Raw genomic sequence first — 25,386 nt, forward strand, 5'->3', positions numbered from 1 at the left:
ATGGTGGAAGATTAAAAACATTTAGCAAATCACTGAAGGTGGGAGGAAGGCCAGAGGAAAAGGGTAGACAATATACAGAAAAATGAAATTAGCTGAAGGAAAACAGGGAGACATTCAAGTGATTCCATATTTTCAAAGATATTTCAGAGAATAAAAATGTTCTAATTGTAAACAACTAAAGTTCAAAGAAGGGGCTATAAAACAAAAGGAGATGAAAATTAAGTTGCCACTATTCACAAAGAAGGAAATCCAAATGACCAAGTAAGAAGATGTTCAAGCTTGGGTAAATTAGGTAAATAATTAAAATATGTAAATATAAATTAAAATAACAAATTTCAGTTTTACACTCAGAGTGCCAAAAGTTAAAGTCTGATGATATCAAATACTAGAGAAGAAGTACACAAGTTGGGACTCTAGTAATTGACGGTCAAAGTATTAACAAATATAAGGCTTTGGAATGCAATTTGACAATTTCTAGTAAAAGTGAATATGGATATACCATATGGTATTACCATTCCAATTTTAGTTATATACCAGAGGAAAACTTGTATATTCTAGAAGACAACATACACAAAAATGTTCATTACAGCATTGTTTATAATTGAAAAAAAACTGGAAATAATGTAAATGACCATCTACAGAGGAATGGTACTAAATGACAAGTCACAGAGTGGAATAATTTTTCAGCCACAAGCTAATAAACTGGACTGATATGGTTCTACATGGATAATTATCAAAACTTACAACTAAGAGAAAAGGTTATTTGATATATTTGTTCATAGATTTAATAAATTTTAAAAAATACCTTCAAAACACCACATTCTCCAAAACAATCTACTGGGAAAACTCCAGACAAAAGGGATATATCAAATGAAAAACAAAGGAGTAGATAAATCATGGTAAAATCACTGGTTACAAGCACTTAAATGTGGAAGTAGTGTGAAAAAGCAGTAAGAATTATGGCTACAAAATGAAACACAAATGTTACATAACATCACAATGTAAAATAACAATATTTCTGATACATTATTAATTAATAATTAGTGGTAGTGAACTAGGATATTCATGTTTATAGCAAAAAGTCAAGAGTTACCATCCAAAATAAATACTGAATTTCAAAAAATAATGATTTTGACCCTTTAATATTTATTTATGATCCATTTTCTTACCTCGTGTGATCTTTAAAACATACTTGACCTCATTGACCAGATTTGTTTTCCCATATTATAACAAACATAACACTCCCTCATACAAATCTCACAGATGCAATTCTACATGTTTTCATGGATATCCTATAAATTTTATGTGTGCAAGTTTATGTTTAGAATTGCTATAAAATCACCCAGGACTTTTTGGTGCATTGCATTGAATAAAACTTCTATGAAGGAAGGAACCAAAGAAAGAATGGAAAGAAACACTTGTGATGGGAAAATTTTACCTAGCTGATGGTCATTATTTTAGTTTTACCTACTTTCCTATTTTATTATATAAAAATTAATTAAATATTTATTGTTAAGAACTAGTGCATATGGAATACATTTTACAAGTTATTTTATCCAACCATTAACCCTTTCCTCTCTCTTTTTCCTCTTTACACACATATGCATACATACACACACATGCACATAGAAAGTGATGCATGAAATGAAATTCACCAAAAGTTAATGATCAAATTTTTTTTCCTGCATGATAGAACATTTAGGCGATTTTTGTTTTCTTTTCTTGTACACTTGATTTCAACCTTTAAAACTATGATATGAATGAAACAGAAAAATCAAACTGACTTCACGGGCACTAAAAACAATTAGGAAATACAAACCTTATTTTTAAAATATCTACATACATAAAGTAATACAAAGCAGACCCAAAACCTACACACAACTAGGTAAGTAAAATAATCAAGATTTTCATAACCACTAATGAGGATATTTTTAAATTTTTTGCATTGCCTTCACTAAGACAAACTTTCAAAAATACCTCTAAATAAAGTTTATTATAAAGTTCATGTGGTACTGTAAATGAATATTCAAGGATTTATTAAAAATTAATGAAACTAAAACCTAATTTATCATCTTTGTAAAAGTTTATACAATAGAACAATTATAGTTCGATAGGTAAAAGATGACAAAAAAGCAAACAGATATGTAAAAATGGTTTAAAACTATGTGATATAGCATTGGATATTTATCAAAATTCTGTGTGATAGATGAATCTCTAGATTAGGTATCAATTATATGAGTATTTTTTTCTAGATATTGATGAGGAAAAAGATACTAAAATTCTGACCAGCAAGTTTTCCTGTGGCTTTAATATTAACTGTTCACAGGAGACTAGCTTTTAGAAAATCAATTTGCTCATAGCCTCAAGACAAAATAGTTTGGTAGCCACAAGAGGAAAGAGATACTCAAGAGGATTGCCTGAAGGATATGCATTACAGACAGTCCTCTAGACAGGCTCCATTTTATCCTTAAACCAAGGCTGAGCTCCAGAGAAGATGTTTTTTTTTTTTTCTTAGCCTCAGAATTAAGACAAGGTATATTTTCCTGAAGAAACTGACTTATTTATCTTATGAAACTATGACTTCTGTGGATAAGACTTTGGATCTTGGAGTCAGAAGTATCCAGATTCACATCCGAGCTCAACCAGTTAATAGCTGTGTGACCTGGGACAAAACTCTTAACTTCTTTGAGATTCCTCTCTGGCATACGTAAAATTGAACAAATCACCACTCTGTGGGGCACTGCAATAATTAAATAACATAATTACGTGTCAAATACTGAGCACAGTTCTTAGAATGCTGTAAGTGATTGAAATATTAGCTTTTTATTATAAACAAAATAAATCTGTGTCACTTAGCTTTTTATTATAAACAAAATAAATCTGTGTTTTAGATTTTGCTTTTACTACTAATAAACACAGAACCAAATCCATGGTCTCCCTAATAACACCAGATTAGATGACATAAATGTTTGTTTACTCTTATTACCCTCTAAATCTGTTTTTTTCCCCTAGTGTCCCTTTTTCTCCCAAGTTACTTATCAATTCCTTTTCTTCTGTTCAATCTTGTATATTCTAGTAAACCATCTCAAATTGTTCTTGAAATTAAGAAGGATGTAAATAACACATATAATTGTATGTAAATATATAAATAATAAAATAAAGACTATTTGAATAATGTTTTATATCCTGTAAAATCAACACTGGTATTATGTTTTCTGTTACTTAAGTTCACTTAAGTTATCAATATCATCAAACAACAACTACCCACTTCAGGATTAAAATATACAAATTTCCAAAATTAATCAACAATGATAACAAAAAAAAACTTCTTTGGAATCATTCCAGTATTTAACCTGAGACAAAGCCTGTACTGTGCCTTATAAATAAGTATATGTTCAAACCTCACCACAATACAAAATACTATTGCAACTTGGTTGGTGAGAAAGGCAAAATGGCACAGAATATGTACAGAGCCAGGAAAAAAACAATCCAATTTTAATAGTAAAGATTTCATTAATATCGAGTTTGATGGCAGGCAGTCTATCAAATGAAATCAATCTTAAAGGTACAAGTTTAAATTAAAAACTATACCAAAAATTTTTCCCAAAAAGTTTATTACATTGCTATTTGCTATGGAAAAAAGACTGTAATCATTAATTTCTAAATTAAAATCATATATAAAATTATTTTTCTACTTGTTATTCTTGTTATGCTTTTACTCAATATAGGCTACTTCACTGAGAAAGAATGATAAAGAGGCTAAAGACATGAATAATTCCTTTGTAATCTTGTTTGGGGGTTTAGAAAAACTATTGATTTTAGTTTGCATTTTCTAAAGTTAATATTTCCTAACTCAGTAACTTTATTTAAAATACAAACAAATCTTACTTGGCATATTAAGTTACCAGAGAAATGACCTCTTTCTCAGGAGTGCCACTTTGGGAGTTAGCACAGAATTCATGTGTCATCTTTTAAAGTAATAATGTAATAAACCTTTCATTTCCTCTCCACGAGATATATAGCAACTAAGATGTAGCAACTAAAGAAGAAAAAAAGTAAAACAACTACTTCCAAACCAGGCATGATTGCAAAGGACATTTTAGGAGTACAAAACTTGTAACTATAAAATAATCAAAGCAAAAATGCTTTGTTTTTTTGTTCATACTTCACACCAACTCAGAGACTATGAATGACTCTGAGAGGCTACGGTTATAAAAACTATACAATAGGTCTTTTTAGAAAAAAGAGCTCCAGTAAGAAAGCAAAAATTTTGTGAATCCCTTAGACTGTACATTGGTGCATGTGGACATAGATGTGCATAGACAACTGAGAAAATATAAACAAAGAAGCAAACTACGAACATCCATGGAAAGCTTCCTTCAATTTCACTGTAAGACATTTTCTGGATATAATGATATAGCTTATAAAGGAACAAGGAAGTAGGATGAATTTGAACTCAGGGCAAGAGTGAGGGTAGGCTGGGGTGGGAAGAGAAGAAAAGGAAAATGGAAGAAAAATAACACCTTAAATAAAATTTTACTTTCCTCGATACAGTTAATCCAAAGTCATTTCAGCCAGAGTGTCACAACCTATATATGTATCAACTGGGTTTGTGTGATGAAAATTTGCCAAGCCAGAAGTGATGCAGTATTTGTCAAAAAGATTGAATTGCCCTTTCATATTAGTACAAAAAACGACAGTGCATGATTATTGCCACAAGCATGAGGTTGTTTAGGGATAATGTGAGCACCTTAACAGTAGGTAGTGATGGGAAATGTCTATCTCTTTTTCTTTCCTTTCAAGGTAGGCACTTTAACATGCCTTGTTACACTGCCAAACCATTTCTCACTCCAAACTTCTTAAATACTACCTCTCCAAGCCAAGGATATACTTTTAACTGAAGGCATATGCACTATTCATTGCTAAAACCATAATATAATAAATGGTTTACTAGTCCCATGAAAATTAAAATATTGTGTACTGTTTGTAATATGGGAGCATCTATGCTCTACTGTTCTGCTGCATGCAGGTCCATGTTCATTTCTCTATTATTCAGACTTTTGATGACAGGTATATTAAAAGGCTGTGATTATACCCTCTTATTTTTTTTAAAAGAATATTTCTAACTCCTAAAGATGTCTGCATCAGATCAATTCGTGACTTTAAATTTAAAATAATAGTAATATTACCCAATTTTAACCTTACTGTTACAAATATATGTATACATATTTCTGTCAAAATATATTTCCAGGAGCTTAATAGATTTCCAACTTTGACACTTTCTCTCGGAGTCAATTTCATAATAGAGGTCATACCAACTCATCTCCTTAAAAGATAATAAAAGAATTGATTAACCAACTTTAGAATGTATTTCGAGAATCCTTTCATTGAAATTGTACACAACTAAGTAAATGATTAGAATAAACAGAGGTTTAAAAAGGGCTTACTGATTACTTACAAAATTACAATTATAAAATATTGCAACTGAGAGAAAAAGTGATCAGCTAAAAAAAGTAGAAATCCCATTAACCTAGCCCATATAATTAGCATTATACTCAAAGAGTAAGGAATAGTTTAAGGAATAAATCACTAAAATTTGTTTTTGTTTTAATAATAGGTAACTGTAGAGTCATTTCCTTAAGAAGATATTTGTACTGCTGTTTTACAATACAATCTCAGTCTTGCCGACCTACTTTTTAGACTACAAGAACATTCCACTAAAATCTGACAAAGAAACACTTATTTTCTGCTATTCACTGAAACAGGTACTTTATTTCACTTGCTCTGGTGAAAATCCTTGGAAAGTCTAGTTATTTAAATTTGTCCTACAGAGGCTTCTGGTTTGAGGGTATAAAGAATCACAATAATTATTTTAGTTCAGTTTCAAAGCACTCAAGTGTAGAATTTGATACAAAACTGAAAAAATAAGTTGTTATAACTCAAAGTTCTATTAGGATATCAGTGCAAACACAACTGTTTGTCCCATACTCGCATCCCAAAGAATGACCAAGCCTCTGCTGCTGTTAATCCCTCCTACACGTGCTCATGACCCTCTCCTGTCATGGTGCGGAGTTCCTAAGTGCATGCATTCTGCATAAGAACACCATGAATCTTTGAGATGAGGTACCAAAGGAGGTCAGAGAGCAAATGGGAAAGAGGACAGAAATGCACTCAACAGAGGGCAAGTTCGCCTAGGATCAGCTGGTGAAAACCAAAACTAAACCACATTTTGATTCTGCCTTTAGCATAATGCTCTGAGCTACTCATTATGGGGAACACTTAAAACGTAACTACGGATGTCATACTTCGACAAACTAATCAGTCTTTTTAAAGTATATACTGATCAAGTTTAATGCATTTGTAAATAAAAAACAGCCACTGTATTTTTTTAAGTTGGTTCTACATAAGAACATTGAACAGTTTCAGTAATCTGAATAGTTCATGCAAAAAGATATTAATGTATAAAATATAATTCAACCCTCCCCCAAATTTTTTTTAAATGTGGTTGAACAAAATTTACCTGAATTTCTAATTCAAGGAAAGCATACCCATGACTCCAACATCACGAATAAAATGGTGATGATGCCCCAATCTGTATATCCTGCTCTCTACCCTCTCTATTGAACTGTAGATCCATGAATATAACTGCCTACCCAATATCTCACTTCTAAAACTAAACATAGCAACCTCCCTTCCAACACTTTCCCAATGTTTTACCCCTTCAAGTTAAAAGCTGTCACTATACCTTACTTTTCCAAGCCAGAATTCCTTCCAATGCGTCACAAAATTCTACTGATTGCAACTCTCAAATCTCTTTCATCTCTGCCTCAGCATTGGAATCCTTACCTGCACTGCTTCAGTTCAAGTACTGATCAATTTTTTGCCTAGACTGATATTAGAAGCCTTCTAAATCTCCTGGAATCTCCTTTCAATCCTTTTCCCAACAACCACTAGAGAAATATTTCTAAAAACCAAACCATTCTAAACATTTCAGTAAAAATATTCAAACTACATATTCTTTAACTATTCTTTAAAAATCACTCCCTTGAACAAAATATTCTAATGTATTAAAAAATAATGTTAAAAAGTTAAGATGTACTGATAGATGAATAAAAAGTTGGAAAGATCGATAAATATATGATATAGGAAGTACAACAAAAGGAAAATTGTAGTGGTATTCAATGCATAATTCTTTCAGATATTCTGCATGTTAGTAATTCTTTAAATATTGGAGAAAAGTTGTTTTTAGTGAAATGGCTTGTTATGTAGAAATGGCTAATATTTACTGTGGGTTATTTCTGCGCTAAGTAAGCATTTTGCATGCATTATCTCTAGTGGTGTGCTGGAAAATGTTTAGCACTTTCAAGATGGTTTTGGCTCTCCAGAAAACAGAGGAGGTGGTGAGAGAAAATAGTCCTGATTTGCAGCATTTGCCAATCTCCATGGTCTAATATTCCCACTACAGTTTTAAGCTTCCCAAGACAGAACCGGAAGAGATAAGCATTGTGTCGTATCTCCAACATACAGATAAAATAGACATAGATAGTCTCAAGAACGTAGATAATAGTTCACTATATTAAAATAGTTAGGAACCTTTGAGTATGTATTACTTTTGTTTAAAATATAATTGATATAATTGTAAGTTTGTATGATTTATTCTTTAATACTGATTTTAAAACTGGCTGGCAAAATTCCTGAAAATTTAACAATCAGTTCTCAGCTTTAGCACGTGACTGATTATCTCACAAACAGCAAGTTGGGCAGGTACAATTATTTATCATAATTTTACAGATGACAATATGAAATATTAGAGAGATTCTTACTTGCCCAGTAGTAAATATTAGAGCCAGCTTTTAATCTAGATTTTACTGACTCACAAATCTCAGCTCATAATTGCTCATGATCTGCTGCTTCATAAAATTCTACTCCTACTTCAAGGCTCCTTTGTGCTTCCATAAAGCCTGAAAGCACATCTATTATGCCACTTATTGGACTAATTATTTACCTATATACCTACCTGCTAAACTCTCCGGGCAGCTCAGCAAAGACATGCAATCAGGCAGCCTGGATTTGAATCTAAGAGTTTACACTAGTGCCTGGTGCATAGTAAGTACTCAATAAATGGTAATTACTATGATCATGATTCCCCAGATTTTGAGTGGCTGCAGAGCAGAGTCTTCATTTTAGAATACCCAGCACTTAAGGCACTATCTGGCATGTAGGACATACTCATGTAAAAGAAAACAAGAAAATGCAATCTGTGGGACTTCCCTGGGGGCGCAGTGGTTAAGAATCCACCTGCCAATGCACGGGACACGGGTTCAAACCCTAGTCTGGGAAGATCCCACATGCCCCAGAGCAACTAAGCCCGTGCGCAACTACTGAAGCCCGTGCACCTAGAGCCCGTGCTCCACAAAAGAGAAGCCACTGCAATGAGAAGCCCGTGCACCACAACGAAGAGTAGCCCCCGCTCACCGCAACTAGAGAAAGCCTGTGAGCAGCAATGCAGACCAAACAAAGCCAAAAATATAAATTACAAAAAAAAATTCTTCTTTTAAAAAGGGAGTCACATGAATGTTTAAAAAAAACAAAAAGAAGTGCAATCTGAATAATAGTTTTGGTTTTCTCATCAAATAGCTGTAAGATGTTGATCAGATTACCTCACTGAGTCTCAGTGTGCAGAATAGTGATAAATGGGGGACATGGACTTGATTAATTATAAAGTACTATCTTGTGCTAAAACTGCATGGCTGAATGCATGCCCTTGCTGGTCCATTAAAGTGTACTAATACAGTACTTACAGAGTAGTTGAAGAGTATGTGTCAAGTACTTTTCAGCCACGTAGAAAAAGGACAAGTGCATAATCCTCACTGCAACATTCACAATAGCCAATCACTGGAGTTAGCCTAAACTTTTATTAGAATGGTTAAATACATTCTAGCACATATATCCAATAGAATATTAAGCAATCACTGAAGATGATGGTTAGAATGTCCCGTAGAAACATGGGAAATGAGTTAATATCACAGCAAATAAAATAAGCAGAATGTAAACTGGTATATACATCTTAAAGAAAAAAGCATGGGCATGGAGAAAACTAATACTGCATTGACAAAAATGACAACAGTTGCATAAACACTGTAGTGTTGAAAATGCTTTTTAAAAAAATTCTATTTGTGAAATTTAGTGTAATGCTTTGTTATGGATAATTTATAAAAACTATTCGGGTGTATGTATTCTAATGAAGTCTTTACAAAATCTGGGACTTCCAGTAAGGCACCTCCAAAAAAATTAAGCTTAGGGATAGTTAGTGCTCCCCTAGCACATTTTCTCCTCCTAAGCAGAGCAAAGCTGGTTATTTTAGAGAGCAGACACATGCACAGTGCATATACCTATGATGCGGAATTCACCAGAAGACAGAATGGAGAAACACAAAAGGGAACTCTGGAACAATAATTCTGCTTTTCAGTATTCCTCAGTTATATAATTTTTAAGGTGGTATCCAAATTGTTAAAACTGATTGCAAAAATTTTAACGGAAAACCTAAACTGGTTCATTTAAGCTGAGAAAATCAAATATTAATTTAATTCAATGAGCTGACCTGTTGTAAAAGTGACTGGTTCATTGATATAACTTAGCCTTACAAAAATGCATGTTTCTCTTGGTGGACAGTAAGCCAGAAATAAAGAGGAGGCAGAAATGAAAGGATTATCTGAGCAGCTGGAAGGAGTGCTCAGAGAAAAACTTTTCTCCCTGTTGCTTTCCAGAATAAGCAGAGTTCTGTATTCTACTGATGTACTTTATGTGAGTTGGAAATACAGAGGAAAATAACCCATTTAGTAAAATTAAATAGAATGAGTCAGTTTCCACATTCTGTCACTTGTTAGAAGTTAACTAAGTTACCTGTTAATTTTACTTTTAAAAACAAGATAAATGAGAGAAGTTGTCATCTCTTCACTTTTTGCCCAGCTCTACCATAGTGCTGGTAGGAGTTCAAAATTCACTGACTAAATGAAGGACAACAGAACTGCTGGCCCAACCCATGAGAAAGTCTATGTTAATAATCTGATGTATATAAATTGTGTTTTAAGAAAACAAAGCTTCATGCTCTACAGCATCATCACGTTTCATTATAATGCACGGTGAAGGAACAGCTATTGTTATCTTCATATTGCAGTTCTTAAACTACTAGAGTGAGCTCCAACATATCTGTCCAAAAATCACAAATTCATCAATATACCAATTTGTTTTTAAGTTATATTTTTTCCGCAAAGCTTTAAAATGCCATCGTATAATGGTGATAAAATGAGTGGCAGCTTAAGATTATGTTGTTCAGTATTGGATAAATTAAACCTCTAAAACATGTTCTTAAACTTCTTTTATTGTTATAATTTACTGGATGGCAAAAAAAGATTTAAAGAAAAGTTAATGAAGTATCTAAACAAACTTGTCAAAGAATACTGCCATTTATATTTCAAAACTACATATCCATTCCACTGTTCACCTGTAAGATATATCTTAGAGAAGAAAAAGGTATAGCAAAGCAATATATTATGATTTCCAATAAATGTTACCGTAAGTTTTGAGCAAGCATCCTATGTATATGGTGCTCTTGACTTAAGAAATGCCTAATAATTGGCAGAGAAATTATTTCACTTTCCTTCTATAATTACTGTTAAAAGGGGATCCTATTATATATATATACATATATATATTATATATATATGTATATATATAATATGTTAAAACAAAGGTATTTTGACAATAAAGTATTATAGATTCACATGTAAGAGTACAAAAAATATGATGTTCATATATTTTAACAGTACCAGCTTAAAACTACAATAACACATAAAAATAAACTTTTTTGATGACTATTTTTTTATTATGAAGTATTACATAGAGGTAGGAAATAGTAACAAAGCCAGAGAATGAAAGATGAGTTATTTTAACTCAAACTTCACCCATATTATTTGGCTAAGACAATTAAAATGGACATCACTCAATGATTTCTAGGCCATATCATATGTAGTGACAGCTGAATTTGCACGTATCTTGCTTAGGGTGACATGAACGCATGAATTTCTGCCCTTTGAAGTTCATTTTTTGTTGGGTTCACAAAGTGTAACATAACTTACAATACCCGAGATTAGAATCCACTCATTATTTTTCCTTCAAATATGCTTTTTTCTCCTCTGTAGTTTATATACAGGTTGGTGGAAAGGAAAAAGGATGGAAGAGTCATCCTTACAGTAATTATTAGCTATAATAAGGCCGTATCTTGTAGGAAGACAGTGAAGATCAAAAAATGAAATTCTCAGAGGATGATCACATCCTCAGATTTTAAGAGTAAAGTTAAATTATGAAAATAATGATACATCTTTATAAAGTAATTTTTTCCACTCAAGAAATCGTACAGAATGACCAACACTCTTCAAAAACACTAACTAGAATGGTTCTAAATAAGTGAGTTCCAAAAATAATAAGCTGTACTCCTCCCCCACCAAACCCTGCTCAAGAAAACGGGACTGCAATTTTTTTTTTTTGACAAAGCCTGACTTTAAGAATTTTGCTTTTTATTCCAAAGCAACGAAAATAAATTATAATTCAAATAAGGAAGTAAACAGGCAGTGACAACTGAAGACAAAGGTAGATTCTCCGGGTAAAAAGGAAGAAAATCAAGGACAAGTCTGTGCACCAGTGTAACCACAATGGCACCATTGAAGAGGTCTGAAGTTCACAGGCTGAGTCTCTTGAGTCCATCCTTCATACAGAACGCATCCTTTAGTGTTTGATCAATCTTGACCCATAGCTTCTTTTTTTTTAACATCTTTATTGGAGTATAATTGCTTTACAATGGTGTGTTAGTTTCTGCTTTATAACAAAGTGAATCAGATATACATATACATATGTTCCCATATCTCTTCCCTCTTGCGTCTCCCTCCCTCTCACCCTCCCTATCCCACCCCTCTAGGTGGTCACAAAGCACCGAGCTGATCTCCCTGTGCTACGTGGCTGCTTCCCACTAGCTATCTACTTTACGTTTGGTAGTGTATATATGTCCACGCCACTCTCTCATTCTGTCACAGCTTACCCTTCCCCCTCCCCATATCCTCAAGTCCATTCTCTAGTAGGTCTGTGTCTTCATTCCCATCTTGCCCCTAGGTTCTTCATGACATTTTTTTTTTCTTAGATTCCATATATACGTGTTAGCATACGGTATTTTTTTTTTCTCTTTCTGACTTACTTCACTCTGTATGACAGACTATAGGTCCATCCGCCTCACTACAAATAACTCAATTTCGTTTCTTTTTATGGCTGAGTAATATTCCATTGTATGTATGTGCCACATCTTCTTTATCCATTCATCTATTGATGGACACTTAGGTTGCTTCCATCTCCTGGCTATTGTAAATAGAGCTGCAATGAACATTTTGGTACATGACTCTTTTTGAATTATGGTTTTCTCAGGGTATATGCCCAGTAGTGGGATTGTTGGGTCATACGGTAGTTCTATTTTTAGTTTTTTAAGGAACCTCCATACTGTTCTCCACAGTGGCTGTACCAATTTACATTCCCACCAACAGTGCAAGAGTGTTCCCTTTTCTCCACACCCTCTCCAGCATTTATTGTTTCTAGATTTTCTGATGATGGCCATTCTGACTGGTGTGAGATGATACCTCATTGTAGTTTTGATTTGCATTTCTCTAATGATTAGTGATGTTGAGCATCCTTTCATGTGTTTGTTGGCAGTCTGTATATCTTTGGAGAAATGTCTATTTAGGTCTTCTGCCCATTTTTGGATTGGGTTTTTGTTTTTCTGATATTGAGCTGCATGAGCTGCTTGTAAATTGTGGAGATTAATCCTTTGTCAGTTGCTTCATTTGCAAATATTTTCTCCCATTCTGAGGGTTGTCTTTTTGTCTTGTTTATGGTGTCCTTTGCTGTGCAAAAGCTTTTAAGTTTCATTAGGTCCCATTTGTTTATTTTTGTTTTTATTTCCATTTCTCTAGGAGGTGATTGACCCATAGCTTCTTAATTCTACCCATGTCATTTTCTTTTTCAGATATTCTTATGTTATTATCACTTAAGACATTATTAAGATATTATTTTACTGCTATTTCTACTTCCTAATTTCAAATAAAAACCTAGGACCAGAGGGGTATCCAGGATATTTAATGGAACTGATGCTGTTATTCAAATCATTTTCACCTGTCAGCTTTACTGCATATGCAAAATTCAATAAAAACAAATGAAGCCAATAAAAAGAGTACTTAATGATACTGTTAACAGACTCAGCATGTAGTAAAGTACTGTGGATAAATTAAAAGTGTCATTTTTACTGGTACCAAATGCTTTCTAGCAACGAAATAAGTCAAAAGAAGACAATTTTAAGCTGAAAGCAGCCCAACTCTACTTAATTAGTTACACAGCTATTGGAAAACGTGCCATAAACTGTACATATGGTTAAAAGTACATCCCATGCCTGAGGCAAAAAACAAAAGAGGCAGTGGGAAAGAGGATTTCATATTTGTTTACCTTTCATGACTCTTATACTGGGGTTCCTAGCATTATAGACTACTAGGAGACTTAACAGAAGTTGCTTATATTATAAGTTAATCTCTCTCTCCATTGAAATTTAGAATAACATTGCTATCATCCATGGGCCCCAGAGAATTCAAAAGCAACCACACAAATTACTTGGATAATTTAAATTAGGATGTGAGGGACTTCCCTGGTGGACCACTGGTAAAGAATCCGCCTTACACTGCAGGGGACGCGGGTTCGATCCCTGGTGGGGGAACTGGGATCCCATATGCCACGGAGCAACAAAGCCCGTGTGCCACAACTACAGAGCCCACACACCCTGGACCCTGCAAGCCACAACTAGAGAAGAGAAAACCCACACAGCACAACTAGAGAGAAGCCGGCGCACTGCAACTAGAAAGAAACCCCAGAGGACCGCGCGCCGAACGAAAAAAGATTCCACATGCCTCAACAAAGATCCTGCATGCTGCAACTAAGACCCGACACAGCCAAAAAATAAAATAAATAAATAAAATAATAAATCTTTTAAAAAATAAAAAAAAATTAGGATGTGAATTATATTTTCAATTTAATGCCTCCATCTGTGCATATAGTTTCCCTATGTGTTAGAAGAAAGGAAAAAGAGAAGGCAAATCATCCTTATGGTGACTACCGGCTGCATATCGTTTTTATACATTATTTCACAGTTAAGGAATTAGGGATAAGGCTAACAGAAGTGTTAATCCAGCTGTGTTCAGGAAAGAATGGTTGATATTGTTTTCAAACATATTGCTTGAGAAAAATGGTTTTGGGGTCAGAAATTAACCCCCTCGTCTCTGGAGTTCCAAAGTGCTTTGTATTTTTATTATATAACTTACTATACTTTTATTGGTATTATGGTTTCTTACACTAGACTGTCAGTTCCTGAAGAGTAGGAAGCCTGTCCTACTAATGTTGTATCTTCTATAGTCCTCAGCATGGCAATGTATACAACTCCAACCTCAATAAAATTTATGAAATGAATAAATATCCCACCAAATACACAGTAGCTCTTGAATTTCTCTCCAATCCTTCATAATTTTCTCCTCTACAATAACGTATTATACCATGGATTTTGCATGCGCATTAAGGACACTGGTTGACCCATATATTTGAAAAAGAAAAGTAAATCAAACAATAAAGTAAGTTAGATCACCTATAAAATATCTTTAAAATCCCTTTAATGAAAGGAACTTTGATTATTAGAAATGACAATATTTCCAGGAATTTATAGATATCCTATTTCTGATCTACAGTAAGAGAGACATGCTATAGCGAAGATAATAGACAGCATATTTTGATTATAAGCATGATTTCATGGTTTTTCCGCTCCCAGTCTTTCCTTAGTTCTAACTCCTCTTCCACAGAGAGATGACCTTTCTAAAAGCAAATCCAGTAATGTCAATCTGCTTCTTAAAAACAACAGGATAGCAGCCTGGGCTACATTAGCCCTGGCCACATCCCACCTGCAGCTTCTGTTCTACCACAGCCCAGAGTCAGCCAATGCTCCATCTATTTTCATAATCCAAAAAACATCAGCAATGTTAACAACTGGGATAAGCATATGGTTCCCTCTGTTTTTTATTCTGTTTTCTGTTCTTTCTGCCTTAAAAACTCATAGTCAATTTTTAAGATCCAGTTAAAAGCCATCTTTTCCTGGTGACAGCTTCTCGGAAACACTTTCTTGAAAAACAGGAAGAGCTTCACTGCTTTCACTTTGCATTTTACTCTGTTTATAGGGCTGTCCCTCGTGACTACTAGGAACTTAAGTGCAAGGCACTGCTTGTATAACTTTGAAGACCTAGTACTTAACCCAGTGCTGTTAACAAACGACAAAGCCAATAAAATTTCTCTGAATAGATAAATGTCTTTCAAACTGAAATATTCCCTACAGAATCTGAAAAACAAAATCAGGTTTTACTCACTAAAAAAGAAAAAAAAAATCTATAAGAGGGTTTTACTCTTTTAGATTTTTAAGAAAATTGAAGAACTGTTGTTTTCCATTACTTTTCTTATGGCTTTTTAGATTTAGTTTTTTTTACTTCAATAATAATAGCATTGCCTTTAAAATTTTTTGCTCAAAAACAATAAAGAAGCCATGTAAAAATCATATTAATAAATTTCAAAAAAATTTTAAAACAAGCACTGATATAAGCCTTCAACTGAAATCAAACCATATGGCAACCTTATACTGTTAAACCATACCAATTCTTACAGAGCTGTTTATTTTGTTTTTTGTTTAACTGCAAGGCTGAGTTTCAATGATAAATAGTCTTTGTGATTGATAACTATCTTAGACCACAATAAAAATCAATATATGGTTCCACTTTGCTGATGATACTATAGCTAAAAGGCCAAAATTTAATTCCTTACTCTGTGGTTTCTGGTGTATGCCTGAGTATTGTTTTGTTTTGTTTCCTTCCATTTTGGACTTAGGAGAGAAAAAAATGCAGTTTTAGTAAATGTTTACGTTTAAAATAAGACACTCTCTTTTTCACTGCTTCATAGATCTACATTTTTCAATGAGAATTGCCAAGAGCACTGAACTTCAATGTAAGAGTAGAGAGTAGCTTTCCCAACTGTGTAAATATACTACGTTCTGGACACCCTGAACTCTTGACTTTCCCTATGAAGAAGATGCTGTTAAAATGTCAGTTAATCATAAAGCAGTGCCACAATGGGTTACCCAGAAGCAGAAGGCAATTTAAAAGAGCAATTTTAACATGCAATTGCCAAAGCAAGCAATGCAGACAATTTCTGATGATGGCATATTTTATTCCCATTTAATAAGAGAAAGAGAAAACTGTATTTTCTTAGCTTCTGTACCAGATGGTATACCCAGAGGAAATAGACACACTGAAAAAACAAGTATGCTTTCTTTGACTGTTCAGTGGAGTTTTTGAATTACTTCCCATTTAAGACAATGTCACATTTATACCTTTTTAAAAATGTATAAAATGCCTGAAAAAGCATTATGTGAACAATAACATGGGTCAGGCTGTAAGCTAACAACGAAGTAATCATACCCCTCAGGCACATAGAGAAGCATGAGGCAAGGGTAGGTGGCTACAGGCACCAGAGGCTGTAATTACCACCTCTCCTAACTTGAGTAACCCTGAAGCAGGTAATTGCACTTACCAAATGATTTTAATGTACTTCAGAAAGAAAACAAAGACACAGCTTTGGCAACTAGGTAGGACATTTTCAGAAAAGAATAGTGTAAAACATTTTTTACACTTCTTTAACTGTTTAAAATATTTAAGAGTGTATACTTGAGTGTCAACACACTAATCAATTGTGCTTTTAATAAAACTGAAGTTGCAAACATTAAGCTGTTTTCTCAAGGAATAATTCAGCCATGAAGATTCAATTTTTTTAAATGTACATCCCTCCCAGACATCACACTTTCATTTACTCAGGCTACACTCTTCTTCTGAAAGGGGGTGGGGGTGGGAAAGATCGCCTGTAGTAGGAGAAAGAGGGGAAAAAATTCAGGCTTTTCAAGTTCCAGAAAATGGGTGTGAGCCCCAGTGGCCCAGTTGGCTGAGGTTAGCCAAATCATTGTTTTTATTTTGTTTTTCTTGAATCTTAGATTCACCAGCTACAAAACTGGGATAATAATATCCAAATAATTATAAAGCAGTACCAATCAATACTGAATTATGAAAATCTACACTTGCATTTAAAATACAAAATATACTCATTAATACATAAATAAAACCATTTCATTAATTTGCTGTAAAATTATGTATTGACAGATCTCTGCCAAGAATGAAAAAGTTTACTATTGCCAGAAGTAAAATTTCAAAGGCTTAACTACATTAAAATGGAGTTTTTAAGACACCAAATAGTAACTAATTTACTCTTTGATAGGTCCCTAGTAGTCAAAAATTGTTCCTCTGTGATTCACCAAAATAAAATAAGAATTTCTGAGAGACTGAAAGTAATCATCATCCCTTTGTTACTTATAAGAAATTCATGTGAAATTGGTATCAGACACATACATATAGCTAAAAAAAATTTATACTTATCTTCAAAGGCTTCTTGGTGGTCTAACATGTAGAATGCATTAAAATAGCTATTTCAAAACAATAAATATTTACTCAACCAGATGATATTAATGGTAAAACACTACCCTACACCATGACATTCTCCTAATATTTGTTAAAATGGAATGGTTTATAGAACCAATATTCAGAGTTTGCACAATTTAATAGAATTAGATGGGAACTTCTCCAAAAGTTATGTTTGGTGTCTTAAAGGGATCATTTCCCCAGACCATGAAGAATTTTTGTACTAAATATCAGATAATATCATAGCATAAGTTGTGTTCTATTTTGTTGTTATAAAACACCAGGCTGAGTCTAGTGATGATGCTGGTGTTGGTAGGGTTTGAGGGATCTTAAACCTGGGGAAAGGAACCTTGAAGAGAAGTAGATGGACATCATAAATTTAACCTTTACTGACTCTGTATTTAGACATGCAATGTTTATCAATTATATCCAACTTCTACTTTTCAGGATTATTTAAAAATTAATAGAATATATAATTGCATAAGCTTTCCCTCTTTTTCTAATAATAGAGCAAGATTAGTAGACATTCCTATAAAACAGTAACCAGTTTCTCTACAATCTACAATGTACCTGGAAATCTAGTTTATAAGCACTTTTTTTTTACCATAAAACCTGCATCAAACACACCTTATGAGGACATAAATAAATTAATAAAGATATGTGACAAAGACTCACCACATGTGAAAGATAGTTTTAAAAAAAACTTTTTAAATTTGGAAGTAAAACTACAGATGAGTGAGCTTGATACCATTTTATGCCACAGAGCCCACAACTTAAATGTTTCTCAAATAACATACCAGAAAAAAAGACCAATATTATTTCAAAATGTCAAGACATTTATAAATTTGAAAGCAGCTATGAGTGTAAGTTATTTTTACTCTATCCCCTCCCATACAGATAAGGTTATTCTCAAAGTAAAATATCTCAAACACTTTACAGTCCTATTTTTACTTACTGCAGCTCAATATGCATTCTGAACATAAGTATTCAATAGGGATAAATCAATGCTCATCAACATGTTCTTTTCATCCACTTAATAGAGCATAACTAGCCTTAAAACACAATTTCATTATCCATTCACCTGTCGATGGACATTTAGGTTGCTTCCATATCCTGGCAATTGTAAACAGTGCTGCAATGAACGTTGGGGTGCATGTGTCTTTTTAAATTATGGTTTTCTCAGGGTATATACCCAGTAGTGGGATTGCTGGGTCATAAGGTAGTTCTATTGTTAGTTTTTTAAGGGACCTCCATACTGTTCTCCATAGTGGCTGTATCAATATACATTCCCACCAACAGCGCAGGAGGGTTCCCTTTTCTCCACACCCTCTCCAGCATTTACTGTTTGTAGATTTTTTGATGATGGCAATTCTGACTGGTGTGAGGTGATACCTCATTGTGGTTTTGATCTGCATTTCTCTAATGATTAGTGATGATGAGCACCCTTTCATGTGTTCGTTGGCAATCTGTATGTCTTCTTTGAAGAAATGTCTATTTAGGTCTTCTGCCCATTTTTGGATTGGGTTGTTTGTTTTTTTTATATTGAGCTGCATGAGCTGCTTGTATATTTTGGAGATTAATCTTTTGTCAGTTGCTTCGTTTGCAAATATTTTCTCCCATTCTGAGGGTTGCCTTTTCGTCTAGTTTATGGTTTCCATTGCTGTGCAAAAACTTTTAAGTTTCATTAGGTCCCATTTGTTTATTTTGTATTTTATTTCCATTACTCTAGGAGGTGGGTCAAAAAAGATCGTGCTATGGATAAAGAAGATGTGGTACATATATACAATGGAACACTACTCAGCCATAAAAACGAACAAAATTGAGTTATTCATACAGAGTGAAGTAAGTCAGAAATAGAAAAAGAAACGCCATATGTTAATGTACATATATGGAATCTAAAAAAACAGTACTGATAAACCTAGTGGCAGGGCAGGAATAAAGACGCAGAGTAGAGAATGGACTTGAGGACACGGGGGGGAAGGGGAAACTGGGATGAAGTGAGAGAGTAGCAATGACATATATACACTACCAAATGTAAAATGGATGGCTAGTGGGAAGCTGTTCCACAGCACAGGGAGATCAGCTGGATGCTTTGTGATGACCTAGAGGGGTGGGATAGAGAGGATGGGAGGGAGGCTCAAGAGGGAGGGGATATGGGGATATATGTATACTTATAGCTGATTCACTTTGTTGTACAACAGAAACTAACACAACATTGTAAAGCAATTATACTCCAATAAAGATATATTAAAAAAAAACCCCACAGTTTCATTTATTTGCCATCTCCATTGGCCTTCACACCAATGGCCGATTTCAAATAATTCCTAAGTTAAAAAATTACATTATATTAACAACACATTGTGTGGTACTATAAATTTTTAAGGATCTATTTTGATGAAATAAAAAAATAAGAAGGCAGATGAGATATTTAAAAGAAAGAAGTTAGGGCACAAAAAATCACAAGGAAGATCTCTGGAATAGTAAATCAACACTTATTATTTTAATTTGTATATACCTTATAAGGATTAAATGTAGGCAGAAAAAGGTAATTTTATCAGAAAATATGTGTAGGCAATATCTTCAGTAAAATGGATATCACTATTCATCTTTTTATGTTAGCACTGGATATTAATTTTGGAAGAGTGAGCTACTTCTCAGTTTCCATACTGTCTCCTTTTTAAATTATTTCTCTGACTAGTTGAGGTTGTAGAGTTAAATTGTTTTTCCCCTCAGGAAGTTCATTTACTACAATAAGAATAATTTGTCACATTACCTAGAATGAAAAGACATAGCTGTACAACAAATTTGAAAAGGAATTTGTGTGATTTAGGCTGAGCCATGGAGACTTACCAGTGTTTTTGAGGTTAAGCTATTTTTCAACCACAGGATAAATGTATGACACCAATCAGCAAATTACTAGACTCTGTTGTCTACATCTGAGACTAATGATGGAGCCGTTAAGCTTCCTATTGGTGAGCATTTTTCAATATTAATATATGAAATATATTGATATTTACAATTAATATATAAATACTAACATATAAAAATTGAACCAGAATAAAAAATATTTAGGGATGACAGTACATTAGGTAATTGCATGGATTTTGCTTTGATCTTAGATCAGTACTCTTGGTGGGTAGCCTCAGAATACTGTAATTGCTAAACAGATGTTAAAGAAACAAAAGACATTTTACAGGCATTTACATTTTCATAGATCCCCATGGTCTTAGTTTTCAATTTTCAGAACCTAAATCTATAAATGTTCAAGACGCATAGACCCAGGTACTAACTTTGCAGGTGTTTCAACATAATGCTTGATGGATAAAAAATGTTTCTTTCAACTGACCTAAAAAATTAAACTATTTTCAACAATAAAATAAACAGTGCACTAAAAGTATACTCTAATAACTTAGACAAACTTTTCAGTGGCTTTTAATAAATAGCTAACATTTTCTCTCATTATAACAATCGTACAATAAGAAACTAGGATGTATGCTTTTATATTACTTTTTATTTCACTTTTTATTCTTTCTTTGTGTTTTCTCCATGTGCTATTATTTTCACCACTCTGTTTCAGGCATTAGGAGGGCAATACAAGGCTTAAAAACATATGGAAAGCCTCTGTATTTTACAGCTGGGTGCCAAGCTGCTGCATTCATCCTCGACAACAGGATTTTCTGAATAGGAGGGTTATCTTACTGAGGACTGGCTCAGAGTAACTTTTCTTATGTGTATTATCAGATATGGCCTCTGCACTGACCATAACAAAATTACCGAGGAAGACAATTTCCACACAGTAGAAAGGTATTCAACGTTTGCTTGAACTGCAAAGGTTTTCTCTCTATATAATACATTCACCTGCATCAGTCAGAGATTTTGGACTAAATATAAGCAAGCCAAGCAAAATTACCATGCAAGAAAAGACTGTGGATTCATAATACTACTGAAAAATAAAAGAGAAACATTCACACTGCCCTTACATCACTCAAATTTATGACATACTTAAGGCTACAACTGGAACTCTTAGAATAGTGTGACTAATCATGTACCAAATAATTAGTACTTTTAATATTGTATGAATATTGTATGTCTTATGCTAGATTCCTTCACTGGCAGAGTGGCCGGCTCTTCAGTCTTACCTGCACATTTGGTTCTGGTGATTAGTGGAGGTCCTGGAAGCCCCGTCCCGCCTTCACCAGGTCTTGTAAGTAGAACACGGATCTCATATTCAGTATCCGGATCCAAATGCCATAATTTATAAGTTGGAGCATTGACTGCATGGGTTTCTGTCCAGGATCCTGATGTCATTCTGTACTCTACTTCTTTCAGAATGATGGGACCATCACCAATGATGGAGTTGGCATTTAGCTGAATCAGCAAATATGTCGGCCCAACACCAAGCAGCTGCGGAGGAGCAATGGGTCTTGGTGGTTCTAGGAGAGACAAATGTGCAATCTCATTACTTAAAAATCCAAACGACTATAGTACATAGATATAGTAATATCTCTTGAAGTCTAAAGGCTTAAGGAATAATTTATTTAGGAGTTCATAATAAATGCTTAAAATTGGGAATGAGTGGTCTGGAAACTGTACTTTTAGAGAGCAAATACTTTCACAGATGGAATATGACCCTTTTACCACAAGTTTTCTTTTATTAAAAACATACCTCTCTGGGAGATAAATTTGTAAAGACACGGTTACCAAGGGAAATAAAGAGAAAATATTTAGAGATGGATAGCTCTGATTAGCAACTAAACACAGTACAGTTGATCTTTGACATTCTTGGCATACTAAGACCTTTACAAATCTCAAAATTAATGAATACTGCTATAACTCATTTCGTTCATGAAATATGGCCAAGTATTGTTTTTGCTTTTGCTGGTTTTGTTTTGTATTTTTCTTTTTACTTCTGAAGACTTCCTGCAGATGAAATGAAAAGACGGCACAGCAAAGCTGAACTCAGGAGCTGATGCCCGGTGCTGACTTGTTTCCATACATCCACCTCTCAGTGTAGGAAACTGAAATTTACACGGGGGAAAATCACAAATCATTGTATATCACTGGCCTTTGTGAGTAGCATGTGATAAGGCAATGCATCAGGTATTAAACTCAAATGTCAAAGGTACACTGTAATTTAATTTTGAATAGCTTACATAATTTGCTTGAAAGAAACTTTGGGAAACATTATACCAATGTTTGAACTTATGGAAATGATGAATAATGAATTAGAGCATTTTTTCCTTTAACAACAATGAGGTGAAATTTGATACTGAATTTTATAGACCCCATAGCTCTAGCTCTGTCCATATGGTCTCTAATTAGTACATTACTATCAGGTGGGATCTTCTTTGAATCTCTGGAAAAACATTTATTGGCGAGGCCAAAAGACTTTCAAGGAAAGTGTTAATCTATAAAAAGTGAAAACTGCCCCTAAATTATTTTTTTTCTTTCTTTTTTTTTTTTGAGGTACGCGGACCTCTCACTGTTGTGGCCTCTCCCGTTGTGGAGCACAGGCTCTGGACGCACAGGCTCAGTGGCCATGGGTAACGGGCCCAGCCGCTCCGGCATGTGGGATCTTCCCGGACCGGGGCACGAACCCGTGTCCCCTGCATCAGCAGGCGGACTCTCAACCATTGCGCCACCAGGGAAGCCCCCCTAAATTCTTTTGAAGGTATTTTTAAAATGAGTTAAAGCAAATTACATGAAGAAAAACTATTAAATGGGAGGAGCTTCAAGATGGCGAAAGAGTAAGACGCGGAGATCACCTTCCTCCCCACAAATACATCAGAAATACATCTACATGTGGAACAGCTGCGACAGAACACCTACTGAACGCTGGCAGAAGACCTCAGACTTCCCAAAAGGCAAGAAACTCCCCACGTACCTGGGTAGGGTAAAAGAGAAAACAGAGACAAAAGAATAGGGACGGGACCTGCACCAGTGAGACGGAGCTGTGAAGGAGGAAAGGTTTCCACACACTAGGAAGCCCCTTCGCGGGCAGAGACTGCGGGTGGTGGAGGGGGGAAGCTTCGGAGCCGCGGAGGAAAGCACAGCAACAGGGGTGCGGAGGGAAAAGCGGCGAGATTCCCGCACAGAGAATCAGGGCCCACCGGCACTCACCAGCCCGAGAGCCTTGTCTGCTCATCCGCCAGGGCGGGCGGGGGCTGGGAGCTGAGGCTCAGGCTTCGGAGCTTAGATCCCAGGAGAGGACTGGGGTTGGCTGCGTGAACACAGCCTGAAGGGGGTTAGTGCGCCATGGCTAGCCGGGAGGGAGTCCGGGAAAAAGTCTGGACCTGCCGAAGAGGAAAGACTTATTCTTGCCTCTTTGTTTCCTGGTGCGCGAGGAGAGGGGATTCAGAGTGCTGCTTAAAGGAGCTCCAGAGATAGGCACGAGCCGCGGCTATCAGCGCGGATCCCAGAGACGGGCATGAGACGCTAAGGCTGCTGCTGCCGCCACCAAGAAGCCTGTGTGCGAGCACAGGTCACTATCCACACCGCCCCTCCGGGAGCCTGTGCAGCCCGCCACTGCCAGGGTCCCATGATCCAGGGAAAACTTCCCCAGGAGAACACACAGCGCGCCTCAGGCTGGTACAACGTCACGCCGGCCTCTACCACCAAAGGCTCGCCCCGCACGCCGTACCCCTCCCTCCCCCTGGCCTGAGTGAGCCAGAGCCCCCGAATCAGCTACTCCTTTAACCCCGTCCTGTCTGAGAGAAGAACACATGCCCTCAGGCGACCTACATGCAGAGGTGGGTCCAAATCCAAAGCTGAACCCCGGAAATTATGCGAACAAAGAAGAGAAAGGGAAATCTCTCCCAGCAGCCTCAGGAGCAGCGGATTAAATCTCCACAATCAACTTGATGTACCCTGCATCTGTGGAATACCTGAATAGACAACGAATCATCCCAAATTGAGGAGGTGAACTTTGGGAGCAATGATATATATATATATATATATATTTCCGTTTTTCTCTTTTTGTGAATGTGCATGTGTATGCTTCTGTGAGTGATTTTGTCTGTATAGCTTTGCTTTTACCATTTGTCCTAGGGTTCTGTCTGTCCGTTTTTGTTCTTAGTATACTTTTTAGCGCCAATTATCACTGGTGGATTTGCTTTTTAGTTTGTTGCTCTCTTCTTTTTCTTTTTTACTTTAAAAAGATTGTTTTAATAATTATTTTTTATTTTAATAACTTTATTTGATTTAATTCTATCTTCCTCTTTCTTTCTTTTTTTTCTCGCTTTTATTCTGAGCCGTGTGGATGACAAGCTCTTGGTGCTCCAGCCAGGCATCAAGCCTCTGCCTCTGAGATGGGAGAGCCAAGTTCAGGACAATGGTCCACAAGACACCTCCCAGCTCCACGTAATATCAAACGGCGAAAATCTCCCAGAGATCTACATCTCAACGCCAAGACCCAGCTCGACTCAATGACCAGCAAGCTACACTGCTGGACACACTATGCAAAACAACTAGTAAGACAGGAAAACAACCCCACCCATTAGCAGAGAGGCTGCCTAAAAGCATAAGGCCACAGTCACCCCAAAACACACCACTAGGCGTGGAACTGCCCACCAGAAAGACAAGATCCAGCCTCATCCACCAGAACACAGGCACTAGTCCCCTCCACCAGGAAGCCTACACAACCCACTGAAACAACCTTAGCCACTGGGGGCAGACACCAAAAACAACGGGAACTACGAACCTACAGCCTGCGACAAGAAGACCCCAAACACAGTAACTTAAGCAAAAT

General features: G+C 35.4%; 1 protein-coding gene across 2 annotated transcripts in view; it reads right to left on the reverse strand.

Annotated features, from left to right (window-relative positions):
* PTPRK (protein tyrosine phosphatase receptor type K) overlaps positions 1-25,386 on the reverse strand; it is a 561,831-nt gene that overhangs the window by 191,036 nt on the left and 345,409 nt on the right. For both annotated transcript variants that reach the window (XM_033867699.2, XM_033867698.2), the window contains exon 7: positions 21,779-22,072. In XM_033867699.2, coding sequence (XP_033723590.1) covers positions 21,779-22,072 — 294 coding nt within the window. The remainder of the gene's footprint in view (positions 1-21,778; positions 22,073-25,386) is intronic.

Source organism: Tursiops truncatus, chromosome 12 (genome assembly GCF_011762595.2).
Source record: "Tursiops truncatus isolate mTurTru1 chromosome 12, mTurTru1.mat.Y, whole genome shotgun sequence".
NCBI lineage: Eukaryota > Metazoa > Chordata > Mammalia > Artiodactyla > Delphinidae > Tursiops > Tursiops truncatus.